The sequence below is a fragment of the Neopsephotus bourkii genome, unplaced genomic scaffold, assembly GCF_033783945.1.
Source record: "Neopsephotus bourkii isolate Nb327-2 ecotype Australia unplaced genomic scaffold, CSIRO-AGI_Nbou_v1 NB_246, whole genome shotgun sequence".
Classification (NCBI taxonomy): domain Eukaryota; kingdom Metazoa; phylum Chordata; class Aves; order Psittaciformes; family Psittacidae; genus Neopsephotus; species Neopsephotus bourkii.
The window spans coordinates 283,223-302,839 of record NW_026900756.1 but is presented as its reverse complement, the minus strand read 5'-3'; the positions used below and the strand labels follow the sequence as shown (position 1 = coordinate 302,839).

The window sequence follows — 19,617 nt, the reverse complement described above, 5'->3', positions numbered from 1 at the left end:
GAAAATGCCACTGTAGGGAAGGGAAAGAGGTGCATGGAAGGAGGCATTTCTTTCTTCCACAGTTCTGTAGAAGCCTGGTAAGACCAGTCAGTTCCAGCAGTGGATTTGGTGGATCTGCTGTGGTGTTGCCTATAACTATGGTACGTGCCAGAATGGCCATGACACACTAAGTTTCTGCCTTCGTGATTGTATATGCAGTCTACAGATTATAGTAATTGTTAAATAAAAGAAATCCCGTATTAAGGGTGTGTATTTCATTGGTAGCAAAGTTCAGGACCAATAGTAATCTGAATTGGTGCCAACTATTCCATTTGTAGTACCACAACTGGCTGGCCGTGAAAATAACTAATTATTTTACTAGGATTAAAAATGAAAAGATGAAAGCAATTTATAATTCAATCAAATAAATAAAGACATCTCCTGATCTCTTCATATATAATGAACACGAAAGATGAATAAGGAAAATATGGTTGTGTCTGTTTCTTAGTAGCTATACTGTCTCAAAGAGCTTAATCTGTTTTCCTTAATACCTGATTATATATCTTTTTCTTCAAAATTATAGTACTAAAATGATTTTAATTTCATTATTCTTTAAGTTTGGCATAAAGCTTATATGGGCTTGCTCAATATAATTTTTTTATTCACATTGTGCTCCATTTAAGTTGTTTGAATTTTTGAGGAAGCTCTTCTTTCCACCTTAGAAGAATTCCTTTATCAGTCCACAGAGTAATTTATGTTGGTCTACTGACTGTCCACCTAGAAATACAGAGTTAAAGCTGTCATCCCTAGGTCTTCTAAAACCTGGTAGAAACAACGTCATTTAGAATGCCAGCACAGAAGATCTGGGCCGAATAATGGTCTACAGACTTTTATTCAACTGTAAAGGATACAATTTCCATTGCCTTTATCTCTAGGTAACGTGTTTACAGTGAAGGAGCACCTTGTGACTAAACAGCTGACAGCTGTTCCTGCTAAGAAATCTTTACATGTGCCTGGGGACCTTCATAAAATATGGAGTATCCATGTTCGTAACTTGTGAAGCAAGGTATGAAAGAAAACAATTAAGGTTTCGCCTGTGATGACAGCTGATTCAGGCTTTTCAAGAGGTCCCAATTAAACAGTTATAAAAATATGAAAGCTTATTACCTGTGACTTCTCCTGTTTCCTGAGAGCACAGTTTAAGTATCAAGTCATGAACAGTGACTTTTTGCTGCTTTTTTAATCTAGATTTAATAGTATAAAGGTAAGAAAAGGCTTTTCATGAATTCAGCAAAATATCACCAGCTAATTTATCCCCTGGTAGTTTCCTACAGGTTTTCATAGAAATCTTTCTTAATAATTGAACTTGGATTTGTGTATCAATGAAGATTAGTAGTTGTACAGTGTTTTAATCCCAAAGTACTCATATCCGTATATTTACAATTAGCTGAGGTGGTTGGGTTTTTTTCTGGAGACCAAGGAGAACTCCCTGCCCTTTTCTGACATCACTAAAATGCTTTTACCACAGAAGACCAACAGCTTCATGAGCTGGACTTGAATGCAAGCACCTCATGCCATTTTTTTTAGTGGTGGAAACTGATTCAGTGGGAACCATGGTCTAATTTTTGCACTGCTTCATGCCAAATAACTGTGCATGTGGACAGTCAATATGGATGCTAGATGCTAGCTCTTTTCTATTTGGACAGTACTTCATTCTCTCCTTATATTATCTTTAAAACTGACTACATTTTGAAGGATGACTTTTGCACAGAGCTGTTGTTGTTATTCCTTCATAGAAAAATACTCTGCTAGTGTGACAGGAGATATTCTCAGGTGATGGGCAGATTGTTTATCCTGAAAAAGTGATTTGAAAATAATTCTTTCTGCATTCTTTATGGCAGCTATCACTTTAAGTACATCAGTGCAGTATAATCTTAATATTTGCTGCATGTCTGTGGTGAGTTTTATTTAGAAGTTCATGATCTCTAAAAAGGAAACAGGCATATAACAAAATTATTTCACAGTTTGAGCCATTTTGGACTGAGTAGAAAATACAGACTCTTAACTCCTTTTCATAAGATTGCATCCAAAAAAGCCCATCCCCCTGCCAAACCCACTATTACCTTGATGATGTTTGGACTGGAGCTGGGAAGTTTATAGCAAGAACATCATTACTTGCCATGAAGCTTCATGTTCTGTTCTGTCCTGTCTCTGCTACTTGTAAAGCAGAAGTAATAGGAACTGAATTTTAGTCATTGAAAACCACATTCTTCTTGGAGTCTATCACAGGACGTAGCTGTGTGAATTGGTACAGATTTATCCCCAAAATGCACCATTTGTCACTGCAGATGTACGTTAGATCATTTGGACAGTTGTCTTACCACAATGTGGTTGTCTATGGATGAAAAAACAGAATTTATGCTATTCTTTCCCCCAGTCACAGTTTTTGTGCGTTGCTTTCAGTCTTTCTCATGTGTGGAGGTTAGTTTCTACTAGTCCCCAGTGCTGTGCAGCAGCAGCAGGCTTTATACTTTTGTGAATGCCTGCAGAAGCCTTTCCAGTCTTGTCCACATAGAAAAAAAGTATATTGTTGTAGTTTTAAATACAAAACATTTCTCATGCTTTCTTGGCACTGTAACAGAAAGTGCAGAACATTGGATTAGAGTTGGTTTCGATTACCCATCATACTCATTGCCTCACTAGACACTAAGTAGCCCCCAGAAGAGCAGATTTTTTTCCCTTCTGCTGGAGGTTGCTGATCACTGACGGGGGATATGCTGGCGCAAATAGAGGTATGCACTGTGCATGTGCAGCACACAAAACCCTGTTGATTTTTAATTTTAGTTTGATTGCAAAACAGTCAATGCATTTTAAAAGATAGATGAGGCATTTCAGTAGAGATAAGGAGATACATGGGGAGGCCTAAAGTTGCTTTGAGAAAGGAAAATCTTATTTGCATGTTAATGTGTCTTGTATACTTGAGTTAGATAAATTTCTCATAATATCACTTCAAAATGTCAATAGATCAAACTATTTAGGTTGAAATTTGCCATGAATTCTGTCTGCTTTGGGTTGATTTGTCTGGAGACTGGACAGGGAGTATGTGAGTGACTGATCCTAGAGAAAATAATGTTATTTTGCCTGCAGTGGAAACATCACACAGCCATTGTGTTGGTTAAACTCTGAAGTATCTCCATCCTCTAAATAAGAGATTCTAACTTTGGAGAATTACTCCCTGCTCTCTGTATTTCAGCAGATATCTCAGATGAAATACCATAGTGTTACTGGAGATTAAGTATGGAACCAGTGAAGTTTGCTTGTGTGCCGAGGAGCTGCTACTGGCCTGCAGGGCCAGGGCTGAGCAGGACTCTCCCACAGCTGTTCCTCCTGGACTGCTGCTGAGCACCAATACTGGGAATAACAGGAGAGTCGCAGCCCTGACTTTTTCTGCTGGCACTTAATCAGTGAGGAGGAGAAGTGCATCAGGCAGGATGAAGAGGTGCAAAGCAGTGGAGGAGAGCAGAGCAATTGCTTTTAGCATTGCACAGTGTTTTTTCATGTCTACTTCAGGTTTCAGACTGGACGGATCTGCAAGAATAGCTCATCTCTTTGTAATATATGAAGCTGTTCTCCTTTTAGAATTCCTTAGAGCTTGAAAAAGTTGGAAAGCTTAGAGTAAAGAATGCCTAAGAAAGTAAAACGTTAGCCTGAAGAATTACATTTTAACCTGGGTTGTGTTGGGTAGATAATAAATAATAATCGTGCTTGCAACCTTGCTCCATCCTCTTGTCCTCCCAAATCTGATTTTGTCCTCAATCAAAACGGGCATTTGAGGAGAAAACAACAAATGCATACTTTGTCCTAAACCAGCATATCGTTAAAAAGAAGTTCATTACCATAAGGTGATGCCAGAAATACAGTTTTTATATAGTACTTGTTCTGCCAAAACCAGTGTGTATTCTGGAAGGAGGCTGTTCTATTCTCCTTTCCCTTATAAAAGCTATAAAATGGGGATGATAAAAGCTCACCTCACAAGGAGGTGAAGATAAATAGAGTGTTTGAGATATTCTCAGAGGCTACATTCAGTGTAACAGTAGAAAATGTGAAGTAATTAAAAATATTGTATTTTCTATTTGTACATAAAGACTGAATGAGGAACATCTATAAATCATTTCCTGATGCCTTTGTCACAAATATGTTCTATGAAAGTAAGATTTATCATCATTAAGTTGTTAAAGTTCACATTCACTTAGTTATAAAATATGTAACTTTCCTCACTAGCAATATCTGGAATTTAATAATCTTAAAGGAAAACATGTCATCTGTGAAACTTCTTACTAGGCAGTGACAGAAACATGTAGGTGGCTCTGCTCTTGGTAACCTCCAGGTCTAGATTTTCAAACCTAAAACAAGGTGTAGCTTGTTCATTATTGTTATTTCCTCATTTTTGAGGAATCCATCTTTGATATTTTTAGTGTTTGGTCAGTGACGAGCTTGTTCCTACAGGAGCTTACACTCTCCTTCCCTGTGCTACCAAAGGACTGTTAGGGAAAGCTGGATAGGTAGTAAATAAGAGTGTTGAAGAGTTCAAGTAAATAGTTCAGTTTATGTAATATCATTTGTGAATATTACAAAAGAAGGAAGAGCTAGCCCATAAACCTCTGCAGGGCAGTGGGTCTCATGGCTAGAGCAGCAGTATCACTTCTCCTTACCTGGCCTCCCGAAGCACAGGATGTTTCCTTTGCTTGGATGGATTGCAGTGAAAGGAGATCTCACCTTTTCCTTGTGCTTTTCTTTCTGAATTTGTGCTTTCTTCAGAAACAGAATACCGCAGTCATTGTAATATGAATGATGTTAAGAGAGAATTTTCCAGGCATGTTTCATGCTAATATTAAATCTGCCACAGAGGCTATTCATTGTGATTACATGGTTAAAATTCCTGTCGGTTGCACAGGAAAGGTACTTCTGATTTAAGTATACTTAAACCACCAGAAAGATCCAGTGTATTTTATAATGATGTATCAAGGGGGAGGGGGATGGGCATTTAAAAAAGAAAAGGCTTACATTATTTAATTTTTTTTAATCATAAATGATACAGTAGAAAAGCTTCAAAAATGCAGGAAGAAGTCATGTATCCCTCAGCTTAGGTTTGGAGTCTCAGTTCAGAGTATCTTATAGTGCAGAACTAGAAACATAATTGAGTAAAACATTTTGTAGAACAGGATCTTTAACCATGGGAAAAGAGTAGTATAGAATATAGAAACAGGTGAAACACAGAGAAGGATTATAAAGATGGCAGTGTTTTAATGGATAAAGATGAGGAGAAAAGGGTAAATGTTAAAAATTCGTATGGTAAGTAGATAAAAAAATGAGATTTTAATCATCTGTTCTCCCTGTCCTTAAATGAATGCATAAAGAATTGAGGAAAATGAAGTGTGCATTGGAGTTTGTTAAAAAGAACGACCTCTTCATATGCCACAGATTGGAGCTAAACTGCAGTACTTGTGCCAACAAAAATCATTATAGATATGAGCATAGAAAACTCTGAGCAAGAATGGAATGTCTTAAATTTATTCTTGTTATCTTTACTTCTTGTAATTGATTATAGTAGCAAAGAATGTAAGTGATATTTATCCTTTTGATTTTAGACTTAGCCCAGTTTTGAACTGCTGATCTAGTGTTGAAGGCAAATTTCTCCTATCTGTGCATTAGTGGTTCAGATATCTTCCTCTGAGGCAGCTTGTAGCGATCACAGCTGGATTAGATTAATCTTCAGAAGGGCAAGTCATGCAATTTGTAATTACCCAAATGAGACCTCTGCCTAGAGGTTAGGTGAAAATAACCTTTGCTTGTATCATAATGCTTTCTAGTCTTAGCTAATGAGTAGAATTGTACATCGTTGAATTAAACACACTTTTAGGAAGTATTTATATACTAAATAATGCTCAAAAGATAATAGAAGTAATGTGCTAATTAAAAGGAAAACATCTTTTTTACTCTATTGAGAGACTATTAACATCATGTAGGTTATGGGCAAAGATGATCAAGTACATAACATTATATTACATTTCTAAACTAGTATACTACTGGTCTATTTTTGTATGAGATTACACACATCTTAAGGGAGCAGCTGGTATTAACTGCTGTTCTTTAATGAAAACAGGCTGGTGATTTCTGCAGGTGTGGATGAAGGGACTGGAGATTCAGGCAAGTAAGCTTGGTTTGCATATGAAAAAGCAAAAAAATCTAATGACTATTTTTATGTGTATGCGGTGTGTTCTTTGAGAGAAGGAGGTTTCTTTCCCCCCCATAAGGATCTGATGTTATTTGTCTGTTTTCACTTCATGTCACCAGCAATGTAGTAGATGCTATGAGAATCTGAAAGAAAACACTGTGAAGTTGTGCATGTGAAAGAATGGATTCTGCCTGCACATTTCAGTCCTACTTTGCAAGGGGAGTTTCAGGAGAGCGCAATTATTCCCAGCTCCTTGCAAGCCCTAGAGAGGGAGTATGCTTTACAACAGTGTGAGAAGCCATCCATCTGCCTTGACTGCTAGTGCTAGTAGTGCAGTTTAGCTCAGGGACCAGATTTCTGAATACACAGCAGTACAATTTGAATATCCAGGATATGGCAAATAACAGGTACTGCTGCTCTTCTTTCACTTTTCTTCTAGGAAGGCTTGATTTGCCTGATTTCCTAATCACTTAAAGAGCTGTAAGGAAGATAGTTCCTGAAAGAGACTCTTTGTCTGAACCCCAGGCCAGACTTTGTCTGTGTTTACTCACTCCAGCTCTAGGTGCTATAGTTTCTACTGGCAGTGGGAGCAAGGAAAGGTGCTTTGTTCCTGTGACATTTCTGTCACTGGGATTCCATAAGGAGCACGCTGTCAGTATGACTGGATATGAAACAAGTTAGATATTTTCTTATTATTTGTGAAACTGTGCTTTATTTGCCAATTAATAGTAGGGTTCTTTGCACTATGAATTGTTGGATAAGTGATTTCTGTGCATCCAGAATGATATTTGTCCTCTCTCTGAATTTACAAGAGTGGCCATTAATACTGTAATACGCAGTAATGGATGAGCAAATAAGATAATATTATATTTGTGAAAGTTCATATGTTATTTGAGAGGTGTGGACAGTTTCATTTTAGGAAAACAAGGCATGTAGGAGAACATGATACAGATCAAGAAATCTATAGAACATAATTTTAGTATTTCTATCTCCTGTTCATAGGATAATTTAGGTTGGAAAATACCTTTACAATTAAAGTTCATTTTCCCCAGATTTTACATCAAATTAAAGGCTATAAAGGTATCAGGAAGTATAGTATACATAGATACATGTTTATATATTTATATCTAATATATGAAAAATTCTTTGTATGTATATATAAAATCTATGTATGTATACAGATGTGAAAAAATCTCCAAAATGCATTCTTATGTGGTTATCCATGGGTATTCAAGGACAATTTGATCTTTTGAGGTCCCTTCCAATCTCTAACATACTGTGATACTGTGATACTGTGAATTTATTTTACCATTGCATGCTGTCTTACAGAACACTGTCAAATAATATTTTGCAGGAGCAAATACTGAAAACTAATAAATAAAACTAATTTAGAGTCTACCAGAGAAGAACATGTTTTTGGTAGAGAGGGAAATCACTGAAATATTTCATGTCTATCATCAGGATGCTTGAGATTTTCAGTGGTAAGGCTGTAAGATTTCTGAGAAGCAGCATAGAAAATCCTTTCCCAGAGGCTTGGAGCCTGATTCTAATTATGTTCTTGAGTTGATCTGATCCACCTCTCAATTTTATTTATTTGGTCTTTTTCTCCATGTTTCTGGAAGATGCCAAGATAATGAAACTCAGTTGGGTGAATGGTTTCTGTGAATACTGTATATTCCTATCATTTTCCTTTGCCATTTTCCTCAGACAAATTGAGACTTTCTCTGAAGATTATCTTTTGCACTGGATGTTATAGTCTGGTTTTGATGTCAATACAGGATGCTAATCAGAGTGAAATCATTTGGGCTTGTAATGGCTGTTAAAATCCACAGAATATAATTAAAATGTTTTACTGTGTATGTAAAACAGCTTAATTAAGCTAATATAGAGGACTGGAGCACCTTTCCTATGAAACCAGGGTGAGACAGTTGGGCTTGTTCAATCTGGAGAAGGTTCCAGGAAAACCTTCTCTTTAGGCGGATTCCAGTGCCTGAAGGGGCCAACTAGAAACCTGGAGAGGGGCTTTAGACAAGTGCCTATAGGGACAGGCAAGGGAGAATGGCTTTAGGGTGGTAGATTGAGATGAGCTCTTAGGCAGAAGCTCTTCCCTGTGAGGGTGCTGAGGTGCTGGCACAGGGTGCCCAGGGAAGCTGTCGCTGCCCCTGCCCCATCCCTGGCAGTGCTCAAGGCCAGGTTGGACACAGAGGCTTGGAGCAAGCTGTTCCAGTGGAAGGTGTCTCTGCCTGGGGCAGGGGTTGTAAGTGGGTGATCCTTAAAGTCTCTCCAAAACAAACCATTCTAGGATTCTATGATTAATGTATTTATAATTTGTGTGTATCTGTAGACATCTATGCCACCATCAAAGAAGGAAACCTGAAAAACTTCACTTTCACGATAACTTTGGTAATCGTAGCATGTATCTAATGTCAGCATGGACTCTACCTGTGTAGGTCAGAATGTGTGGGGTTATTAGGCTTCAGTTCACTTTATTTTTTAATATATTTTTATATTGAGTTGATTTTGACCTTTTTTATGAGTCTAGGGTTAGTTTGCTAATATGCCTAAAACAAAACTATAACCATTTGAGCTGCTTTTATTAAAATGTCTTCTGAAATTGCACATAATTAGAGTTCACCTTTTCTGTAAAAGTAACTTTGTTTCATCTGTCATGCTAGAGCTTCTAACGCTTTTTACTCTTTTTTTGTTTGATTGGGTTTTTTTTCTTAAAAAAAGGCAGAATATCTGTAGACTGAGGTGCACTTGAGAAGCTCAATTTTAGGACTGTTCAGTTCATTGCTTTTGACTAAACGACAAGGTTTCTGATTACTAGAATAAATATTAGATTGCAGATTAAGATATTCCCCTAGCTAGGAGAGTTTGGGTTAATTTGATGTTGAAAGAGAGCTGACTTTTTTAATATCAGCCTTTGTATATTCTTTTAACCATTACCACTACACACTTCATTTCTTTAGAAGGATCCTGCCTGTGATACTTGCGTACCTAATGTTTTTGGCCACTCTCTTAATACCATATGATCTTTCCTGGCTAATCTGTGAAAGAAGTTGTAATACTTAAAAATACACAAAACAACCAGTTAACATGATTATTAATTGATGACACTTAGGTGTGTTATTTATTTAGTGTATGAATTTCCTCTGTATACCTTCATTCTGATAGATATATAGACATAGGAATGGGAGAAAATATAAACTGCTTTTGGACAAAATAAAACTACTGTTAAGAAACAGAGACCACAAATCTAGTTTTCCCATGAATTAAGAAAATAAATAATTGGCAGTTATACTATGAGCAACTTCAGCCTGGCTTTGTTCTTCATTTTTAGCCCAGTGTAATGAAGATAAATCCACTTTGCTTTTCAAAACCTTCAAAAGCCTTAGAGACCAGTACATATTTCCGTGTATTTTTTTTACCATCCTGTTCATTACTGTGGGAAGCAAATACATAAGCCAAAATCAGCCGCCAATTCTGCACTTTCTGAGAACCCAGGGGGCCTCCATGTGCTTTAAAAATGCATGAGACTTTTTCCACTGAGTCGTTATTAACTGCTATGGGTCACATGGTTTGACATTGTTCCTCAAAGTTTTGCCTTTAAGCCAAATGACCTCCTGATTTCAGTATCGATGCACACTTTCTTCTGGAATATGGGGAAAAAAAAAAAAAAATGACAGTGATGACAAGGTCTATCTGATTTTGAGAGCAGATATTAAACTACCAATCTCACCAAACATGAAAGTGCAAAATTATGTTTGCCCAAATAAGTGTTTATGGTTTATGAAAAAGGAAACTATACGAATATTAGAATTTAAAATCCTATCTCTATAGAAGACTTGTATAGGAGAAAATTAGCTTTGTTGGAAAAAATTCTTTTTCAGTAATCAAATGCTCCAAATTCGTGCTCTGGTCCTACAAATATAGGTACATCGTAAAGCAGGTCAAGACATTATCACTTGTCACCAGCTTTATGGTAATTACATACTTAAGTGATTAATTTTTGGGGTCCAAAATAATAATCTAAAATTTGGATATCTTTCCTATCTTTGTTTTGTGTATTTCATCCATTTTAACCATCTTTTAAATCTGTGCACCAGAGATCTCTGTAATTCATTATAAAGGCTTGGCACACAGCATAATTAAGAGAAATTAAAAAAGCCTGTTACTTTCAAACTTAAAATAAATCCCTTAGCTTTTAAATTATATCATTTAAGTTGGCATTTTTTATTGCTCTTCTAGGAACAAACTTTACCCTTGCAGAACTAGGAATCTGTGAACCTTCTCCCCATCGAAGTGGCTACTGCTCAGACATAGGAATTCTCCATCAAGGCTATTCCTTGAGCACAGGCTCTGATGCTGACTCAGACACAGAGGGAGGAATGTCTCCAGAGCATGCCATCAGGCTGTGGGGAAGAGGGATCAAATCCAGGCGAAGTTCCGGTCTGTCAAGTCGTGAAAACTCAGCTCTCACACTTACCGACTCTGATAATGAAAATAAGTCAGATGAGGAGAACGGTAGGCCTTTTTCTTCAATATATACCTAATGCACGTGTATGAGAATGTGATAATACTTAATAATATATGAGGATTCTTTTAAAGGTGAATTGTTCCCTTTTTTTTCTGAGTTTGACTAAAGCTGCTTTTTAATGTTGGAGGGTTTTTTAGCATTGATATCAGGAAACCCTATTACCTCTATATCATATAATATATATTCTGGTTTGTCTTGCAGTTTACTTTCTATGCAATAATCTTTCACAGATGTATGTGCTCAGAGTACACTAAGTCAAACCTAACAATGAGAAGCAGAAAGAAATTTATCAAGAGAAATAGTTTCATATGTGATTTTTATACACAGCTTGAAGTAATTACAATACTATTAATCTACAATATGCCAGTAGCTGTGACAGTGGTGCTTATTTTGTGTGGTTTTTCATCTGCTGCATTTTTATAAAAGTAAAATTAACTTGCTGTTTGATTATAGGTAAGTACTGTGGGACTGAGGCAAAGCACTTCTGTTTCATGTAATTTAATAAGCTCATAGGAATGAAATTTTAGACAGTGCAGCTATCACTTGTGTTAGAACACCTAGGCATTGGGTGACTCTCCAAGTGGACTCCATGAAGCCATCTGTCCTTTCAGATATATGTCACCCACAGCCATGGTGTTCAAACATTTCAGCTAAAAATTTTTACCTGGGAATTTTCTGTGTTCACGTATTTTTTAATTAAACAGGAAAAATGGTAAAAATGGATTTGCAGGAATTGCACCTCCATCCTTTAGGGTGATGAAGGTGCCGACTTGGCTTAGTTAAAATTTGAAGTGAAGGGTTTGGTACGTGACATTTTGAGAAGATGAAGAGGAATCTCCCTAATGTTATAGCCTCAGAGGAACTGTTCAAGCAGCTGATACAAGCTAATGAAAGCAGCTCTCTACGCATATTACTTGTGATAAAGTTGAATTTGTTACATGTTGAGTGTCTCTCAGAAGACGATTTTTTTTAGATGTTTATTTTAAGCTCCTCCCTGTACTTAATGATAGTTGTCTTGGTTTCAACAAAAGCTCTGAGCTGGGCACTAGAAACACAAGCACCTGTTTGTCAAAGCAAACAAGGCCAAACTGAAGTACAGATTTTACATTGGTAGAAAAAAGTTTAGAAAAATACAATTGATTTTGTTTGTAACAGCAGCCATTATTTGTTGATTTAAATTGAATCTTTAAGTAGTATCACCCCTCCGCAGACATAGCAGGATATTTTTCTTCATCAGAACCAAGGAGGAAATGTGTTTTTACTAATAATGATTTGTACAAAGAATACAGGATTTTAGAAAGAATCAGTGATTAATTGATTTTTTTTTAATAAGAATACAATTCACAGAAGATACGACATGTTCCATTGACTTTTTAGTGTAGTTTTGATAAGGTTACTATGCATAATTTCAAGTAAAAAACCTGACTAAGGGAGTTCTGGCATTATGGAACGAGTGGGATCCATTCTGTAACATGGATTTGCTTCTCTGAAGGTGATTGTCTCCATTTCAGTGGAAGTGATGTGCCACACTTTTTGTCTGAGAAAATTTCATCTCAGGACCTACTTTCATATATACTGTTGCAGAGATTGATAAAAGAATGAGTCTGCTTGCTTGCATTTCATTTTCCTTCTTGTAATAGATGAATTGTTAAGTAATTGGAAATACAGTGCAGTGTGTCCAGTTTGAATAGGTAATTTTTCTAACAATGATGTTAATAAGAGAAAAAATGACATGATCAAACAGCATGCAAGAAACAAACCAGCATCTGGAATTCACTTTTACTTGGAAAGGATTTTGTGGTAAGGGTTTCTGTATGTTTGGTTGGTTTAAAAAAAAAATCATGCAAGTAAGAAGCAACTGTTACATACACAGAGTTTTAGTTTTACTCTCTCACAAATCGTGGTTAGCTCAAAAATCGATGCTTCTTCACATCACTGATTTTATGAAGTTTGGGGATGCATTATCATATAGATTGACAGTTGCCCCACTGGTTCAGCACCACAGTGTGGACACTTACAAAACCATCATTAATTTCTCACGCTTGTGCCAGCAGTGGTTTCCTACATAATAAACACTGTGTCCTTCAGAAGCAGATCAATAACCTGCTAGGTATTCATCTTGAAGGAGAACTAACAAGAATCTATACTTCAAGAGAAATTCACTCTCTGATATGGTTTCAGGTTTGCAGGATACTACATAAAAAAAGACATTTCTTGGCATAAGATGTTATCCATTTCTGCCTAGCAATATCAGAGGGAACTCATGATGCACAGACTACTGAATTTATTTAAAGTACTGTTAAAGTTTTTTTCCCTGATAGTTACAAAACAGTAGTTCAACCTCAAAAGGTGATTTATTTTTTTATATTTCGTTACTATCACAATTTATATCACTGTAATAAAACCAAACCCAAACCTCTCACTTTTCTTGTAATACTAAATCTATTTTCTCACTCTTAGTGCATCTCTAAGTAGCACAGAGGAGGCTTAATTTCTAAAAATTGCTCTAATAATGTGATTTGGTTCCCATTCGAATCCATTCTCAAAGCTCATGACCATTTTCTCACGTCTAGATTTAGTGTGATTTTATTTTATCATAAATTAGAATTCTGTGAACCTTGAAATATTATCAGGTCTGAAATACTTACAGATAAATTGAAATAATGGAAACTCATTTAAATTTAATGTTTTCCTTGGTATATGAAAATTCTTCTTAACAAAACACCTTCTTGGTGATCCAGTTTGAAAAGCAGCACTTTTATTTTCACAATTCTGATTAAGCTATAATTCTTAGAGAATGAGAATGAGAAACAGCTCAAGAGTGTTCACTACTGCCTCGTTCTGGCCATCTCTTCCTTAGACATGGCAATATGAATATGTTACGGCAAGTCTGTCATAAAATTGTTATTCAACATGATGTATTGAGTTGTGAGATTTAAGTAAATAAATCTTTTCATGATACATACAAATATAAAAAGTCAATTAGAAATATAGGTCTTCTCTGATGTCATCTGCCTGCTTCATAGAGGGAATTACTTACAGGCACTCACAAGTACACAGTATAGGGGACAGACAGGAGTTTCTGAATGCTTTTTTTCTTTCCTTCTGTTAAATCCTGTAACTGTTTATTCCAAAACATCATTCAATACTTTTCAAAAGTAGCATTTGTCATCAGTTGACATATGTTCCTTCCTTAGCCTCCAGTATTCCTGTTTCCAGAGTAAAGCTTAGGCACTGATTCTGTTTAGGTAGTTTGGGGTTCTATTATTTTTTCTGCATTACATTAGAGGTGGTTTCTGTTCTAATAATTGAAAGTTTGAATACCAGACAATGGCATTTGTGCATATAATTTGTTGGCGGGGGGGGGAAGGGGATGAGTACCTTTGACCAAGTGCTCTTCCAGAGTTATTTTTCTCTTCTTTTAAAGGAGAGCAGTTGTTCCTTTTTTTTTTTTTTTTTCCTAGTTAAGTTCAAAATTACACTATTCTCACAAATATAGAGACAAGGATGTCGTGTGGGACAGTGTCAAATGCTTTGCACAACTCCAGGCAGATGACATCAACTGCTCTACCCCTTTCCGTCAGTTCCGTAGCCCCATCATAGAAGGCTACCAAATTGGTCAGGCAGGATTTCCCCTTAGTGAAGCCATGCTGGCTGTCACCAAGCACCTTGTTGTTTTTCATGTGCCTTAGCATGCCTTACAGCAGAATCTGCTCCAAGATTTTGCCAGGCACAGAGGTGAGACTGACTGGTCTGTAATTCCCCGGGTCATCCATTTTCCCCTTCTTGAAAATGGGGGTTATATTTCCCTTTTTCCAGTCCTCGGGAACTTCACCTAACTGCCATGATTTTTCGAATATGATGGACAGTGGCTTAGCAACTTCATTTGCCAGCTCCTTCAGGACCCGCAAATGGATCTCATCAGGTCCCATGGACTTGTGCACGTTTGGGTTCTTAAGATAGTCTCGAACCAGATCCTCTCCTACAGTGGGCCTAAGGTCTTCATTCTTGCAGTCTCTTCATCTCCCTTGCAAGACTTGGCTGGTGTGGTCAGAGCCTTTGCCAGTGAAGACTGAGGCAAAGAAGTCATTGAGAACCTCAGCCTTCTCCAAATCCAGGGTAGCATGTTCTCACATTTCCTTCAGGGGAGGACCCACGTTATCCCTAGTCTGTCTTTTGTTTGCTACGTACCTATAGAATCCCTTCCTTTTACCCTTGACATCCTTCAATGTGGGCCTTAGTTTTCCTGACCTGATCCCTAGTTTCCCAATGTCCCTGTACTTTTCCTGTCACCTTCTATAAGCTTCTTTTTTCTAAGTTTCCTCAGCAGCTCCTTATCCATCCAAGGAGGTCTCCTGGCCCTCCTTCTGCACTTCATTCTTGTTGGGATGCAACACTCCTGAGTTTGTAGCAGGTGATCCTTGAATATCATCCAACAGTCTTGGCCCCCCCTGCCCTCTATGGCAATATCCCATGGAACTTTACTGAGCAGGTTCCTGAAGAGGCCAAAGTCTGCTCTCTTGAAACCCAGGGCAGTGAGCTTGCTGCACGCTCTCCTCACTGTCCTGAGGATCTCGAATTCGACCATCTCGTGATCGCTGCATCCAAGGCTGCCCTGGAGCGTAACATTTCCAACGAGCCCTTCCCTGTTGGTGAGCACAAGGTCAAGCATGGCACCTCTCCTTGTCAGTTCTTCTATTACTTGTAGAAGGAAGTTGTCTTCCACACAATAGAAGAACCTCCTGGATTGCTTTTGCTGGGCTATACCATCCCTCCAACAGATATCAGGGTGGTTGAAGTCCATGAGGACAAGGGACTGTGAGCTTGAGGCTGCTCCTAGCTACCTGTAGTGAGCTTCATTCACAGAGACCTTCTGACTGGGGGCATGTAGCAGACCCCCACAGTAATGTCCCTCATTGCAGTTCTCCTTCCTTTGACCCTGACCTTCAAGCTCTCTGTTGGCTCATCACCCATCCCCAGGCAGAGTTCCAGACTCTCCCAGACTATCACTGACATAAATAGCTACACCCCTTTCCTGTCTGTCCAGCCTGTCTTTCCAAAAAAGCCTATAACTTTCCATTCCAACACCCCAGTCGTAGTAGCCATCCCACCATGTTTTCATGATGTCAGTGATATCACAACCCTGTAGACATGTACACATCTCTAATTCCTCTTTTATTCCCCTCACTGTGGGTGTTTGTATAGAGGCATCTGAATAAAGGTCCAAATGAAGCCAACTCATTGTCTGGAGCAGCTGAAATAGCTCTGCATTGCTCCAAGCATCCATTACAGATGGCATCTGACTGGGAGTGGGGAAGGATTGGTGCCCTCCTCCCCAACAAACCTTGTTTAAACCTGCCTTGACCAGCCTGGTCTCTGACCAAAGCAGCTCAGACTGGCCCCACCAGTGTCCAGTAGACCTGTCAAGTCCCATGGTCTAAGTAACCAAACCCCTGCCTATGGCACGACCCCTTTAATCATTTATTAACCTGTCAGATTCACCTGGCCTTTTCAAGGTCCTTGCCTTTGTCCTGGAGGATCGATGACAAAACTATCCAAGCCCCAGATCCCCTAACAGCCATTTGCAGGACTCCGTAGTCCTTCTTAATGCTTTCCAGACTGATGCTGTCAATAACACTGGCACTCACATGGACCACAAGAAGTGGGTAATAGTGAGTACGACTGACTATGCCAGGCAGCCTGTCAGCAACATCCCTGATCCAAACCTCCAGTAGGCACAACACCTCCCTCGAGATTGGGTCAGGTTGACATATTTTACATTTTGCAAGTAATAGAGGAGCCAAGAAGTTTACATTTATGTGTCAGAAAAACGTGTGTTTGGTTTGAGGAGGAGAGATTCCAGCACTGAAACTATGTTATTAAAATAATGTCAGACCAAAAATAATGATCAGGGAATGCTTTTATCTTACTAGCAATGAATGTGAATTGAACAGCAAGAAAAGAATGAATGGGAAGGAATAAGGAAATATCAAACTTCAGCAAAACAAGGAAAATAGTTCAAGGTCATCCTGTGATAATCTGTGTGTATGTTTTACAGAAATCCACAGTAAAATGCTGTGAGTTTGGTAGCTTTTTGTAGATAATGTCTATGAAAAGCAAGCAATTTCGCAAGTATGGAAGCATTTTTGTGTTAATAGCCCAGCTGTACCTTCTGAGATGTGGAAAAGTGGTGTATTATTGGAATGAACATGTGAGTCCTGACACTGAATCTAGTAGTGCTGTGCACTTTCCTTACTTCATCTCCTTTTCTTCCTGGAGAAGATATTCCATAGTCCCCTGGAGCCAGCCTGTCTCCAGCATCAGATGTGAGGATTCAGGTCACGTGGAAAGGTGTTGTAGGATGCTTCACAAGTCTTTCAGGTTCAATATCCCTCAATGTTTGCTATCAAGACATATTGCTGACAATGGATTCTATTATTTTTTCTGCATTACTTTAGTGGTGGGTTTTGTGCTAATAATTGAAAGTTTGAATACCAGACAATGGCATTTGTGCATATAATTTGTTGAGGGGGGAGGGAAGAGTACCACATAAAGTAAAATGAAGTTGGTAAAACTTTAAGGTAAAATATGAGAAACAATACTTACCTGTTGTACTCCTTATTGAATCTTAAGAGAAAATTGGAAATCACATTTTTCTTTCTTTGTTTCCCCACTATGAAATTTTCAGTGGCAATTTCTCAAATGCATATGTAAAGTAAATCTTAAAAAAAAACCCAAATAAACAGAAGTTACCCCATAATTCAAACTGACCTAATATTTTATTGTTGCTTCCATTTTATGAGCAGTATAACCTGGGATTTTCCAGGAATGTTGTTGAATAACAGACTTAGGCAGACAATAGAGAAGATGTTATTGCATCAGGAAGTTTACAGAGTCACCAGATGACAGTGAGTTTATTTTCTTATTTTTACTGTCTTAATTTGACATGTTGTTCTCAATATTTTATTATTCTAATTTTTATTCAGCTTTCTATTTCACACTTCATAATTTGCAGAAAAGGTTATAGTGAAACTGTGATGCTACTCTTGAGAAGAATTTGGTTTTGCTGTATGCATGCTAATGTCTCTGAGTGGTAAAACCACTTTGAAAGTAGAATATTTTAACGTTCCCAGTGACAGAATTCTGTCTGGGTTTAAAAAATGGGATATTAATCTTGCTTCCTAACTATTCCTGCTAAGAAATATTAACTTTTGCCTGTGGAAAATACTTTCCTTGTTAAAATGGGGTCTTTAAACAGTAGTGATACAGTCTGAGTAGATCTGTGTAGTCTTTAATTTGCTGGGGGGGGAGGAAGGGAAGCAATATGCCCTTACATCTTGAGATAGTATATCTATGTTTTTTGTACAAGAAGAAGCAGGGAAGATGTAGACTTACTGTGTATTGCATAGTAGATCACTAATTTCAGTTGTTAGTACTGTCTGGGAAATGTGTGCCCATTTCCCTCCCAGAATGAAACAGCTTGGAAACAGCAGAAGGAACAGAAGAAAGGAAGATCTGCCACAGTTCTGCAATGTGATTATAGACAAGAAAGTGCCCAGATTGTCCTAGGGAAATTACGAGACTGAAATGGAATGTCATATACTCAGAAAATGGAATCGCATACATCATACCTCCACTAGATTTCTTAAGGAGGAGTGCTAGGGAGGTTAGCTCAGGCATGGGCATACTTCATCTCTTCTTTAGGAAGGCTTGTAAAGTACTTTGTAAATGACAATTTTGGAAAGTCATTAAGCACAGTATCAAAGCTTGGTTGCTTAAGTGGATCCAATTTTGATGTGCTCTCAAACCTGAGGGCACTTCTGATAGAAAGTGGTTTCCTAATGAGGGAATTGACTAGCAGGAATGACTTTTAAAGACTTAACTACACATCTACAATTTTGTCCAGGTAAATGGCTTATGTATTCAGTGCAGGGGGAGGCTAGACAATGGGGTTAAGGACAAAAAATGCATATGTAGTACTGGCACATTTTAAAGCCTTGTGGAAGACAAGAATATGAAATAATAGTATCTAAAACCTTAAACATTTGTTACCATTTTAATATAACCCAGTAACACTGTAGTTGGCAGGATGATATGATGGAAGTAGTGCTAAACATAGTTATATTGAAAGAGCTAAATAAATCATCTCTGGAACATAGTGTTTGGTCATATTCTAGAGATCAAGGATACAGGTGTGGCAAGAGTGACAGCTCTTACTTAGGTGGCTTACAAAGGTAAAAAGTACATGCCATCTTGATATTCAGTTGCTTGTAGCTAGCAGTCAGCAATTTAGCAGACATTGGGTTTTCCATTCAGTTCAGTGTTGACCAGAGAGATGTGCACCAGGATCTCAGGTTTTATTCTCCCAGGGATATATGTATTTCTAATCCTTATGATTATAGAAGAACTGGGTGGAGTATTAAAAAAACAAACAAACAAACACACACCCCAAAAACAAACAAACAAAAAAAAAACCTCCACAAATGCATGGTGTGGTGAGGTCTGATAATCTTCTTTTCCATTCATTTGAGTCAGGGCTTCAGTGTCTGCAAAATCTGCAAATGGTCATTTCTCTGAGGTGTCAGTGATTTCAGTGCCTCTGCCCCAGTCCATGTCACACTCTGGCTGCTGGTACTTGACCGTCATGCTGCTTCTCCATGCACCATATGGGGGCCTGGCTGAAGCTGTGCCCTGTTTTGCAGTCTCTATCTTCATAGTGACTTTCAGGGATTATGTGAATGTCCACTATATAATCGTATGAACCAAGGCAACCAGGAATTGAGAACTGGAAAATTAAATCCAGAATCTAGCCAGGAAACCGAGGAAAGCAGAAATAAAAGATGGAGAATTTAGTCTACCTGAA

The 19,617-nt window shown here is 37.9% G+C and overlaps 1 protein-coding gene across 1 annotated transcript in view; it reads left to right on the top strand.

The window, feature by feature from the left end:
- LOC133208240 (teneurin-2-like) overlaps positions 1–19,617 on the top strand; it is a gene marked incomplete at its 3' end in the record, with an annotated part of 370,909 nt that overhangs the window by 105,370 nt on the left and 245,922 nt on the right. The window contains exon 3 of the mRNA XM_061345967.1: positions 10,466–10,741. Within this exon, the coding sequence (XP_061201951.1) occupies positions 10,466–10,741 (276 nt within the window). The remainder of the gene's footprint in view (positions 1–10,465; positions 10,742–19,617) is intronic.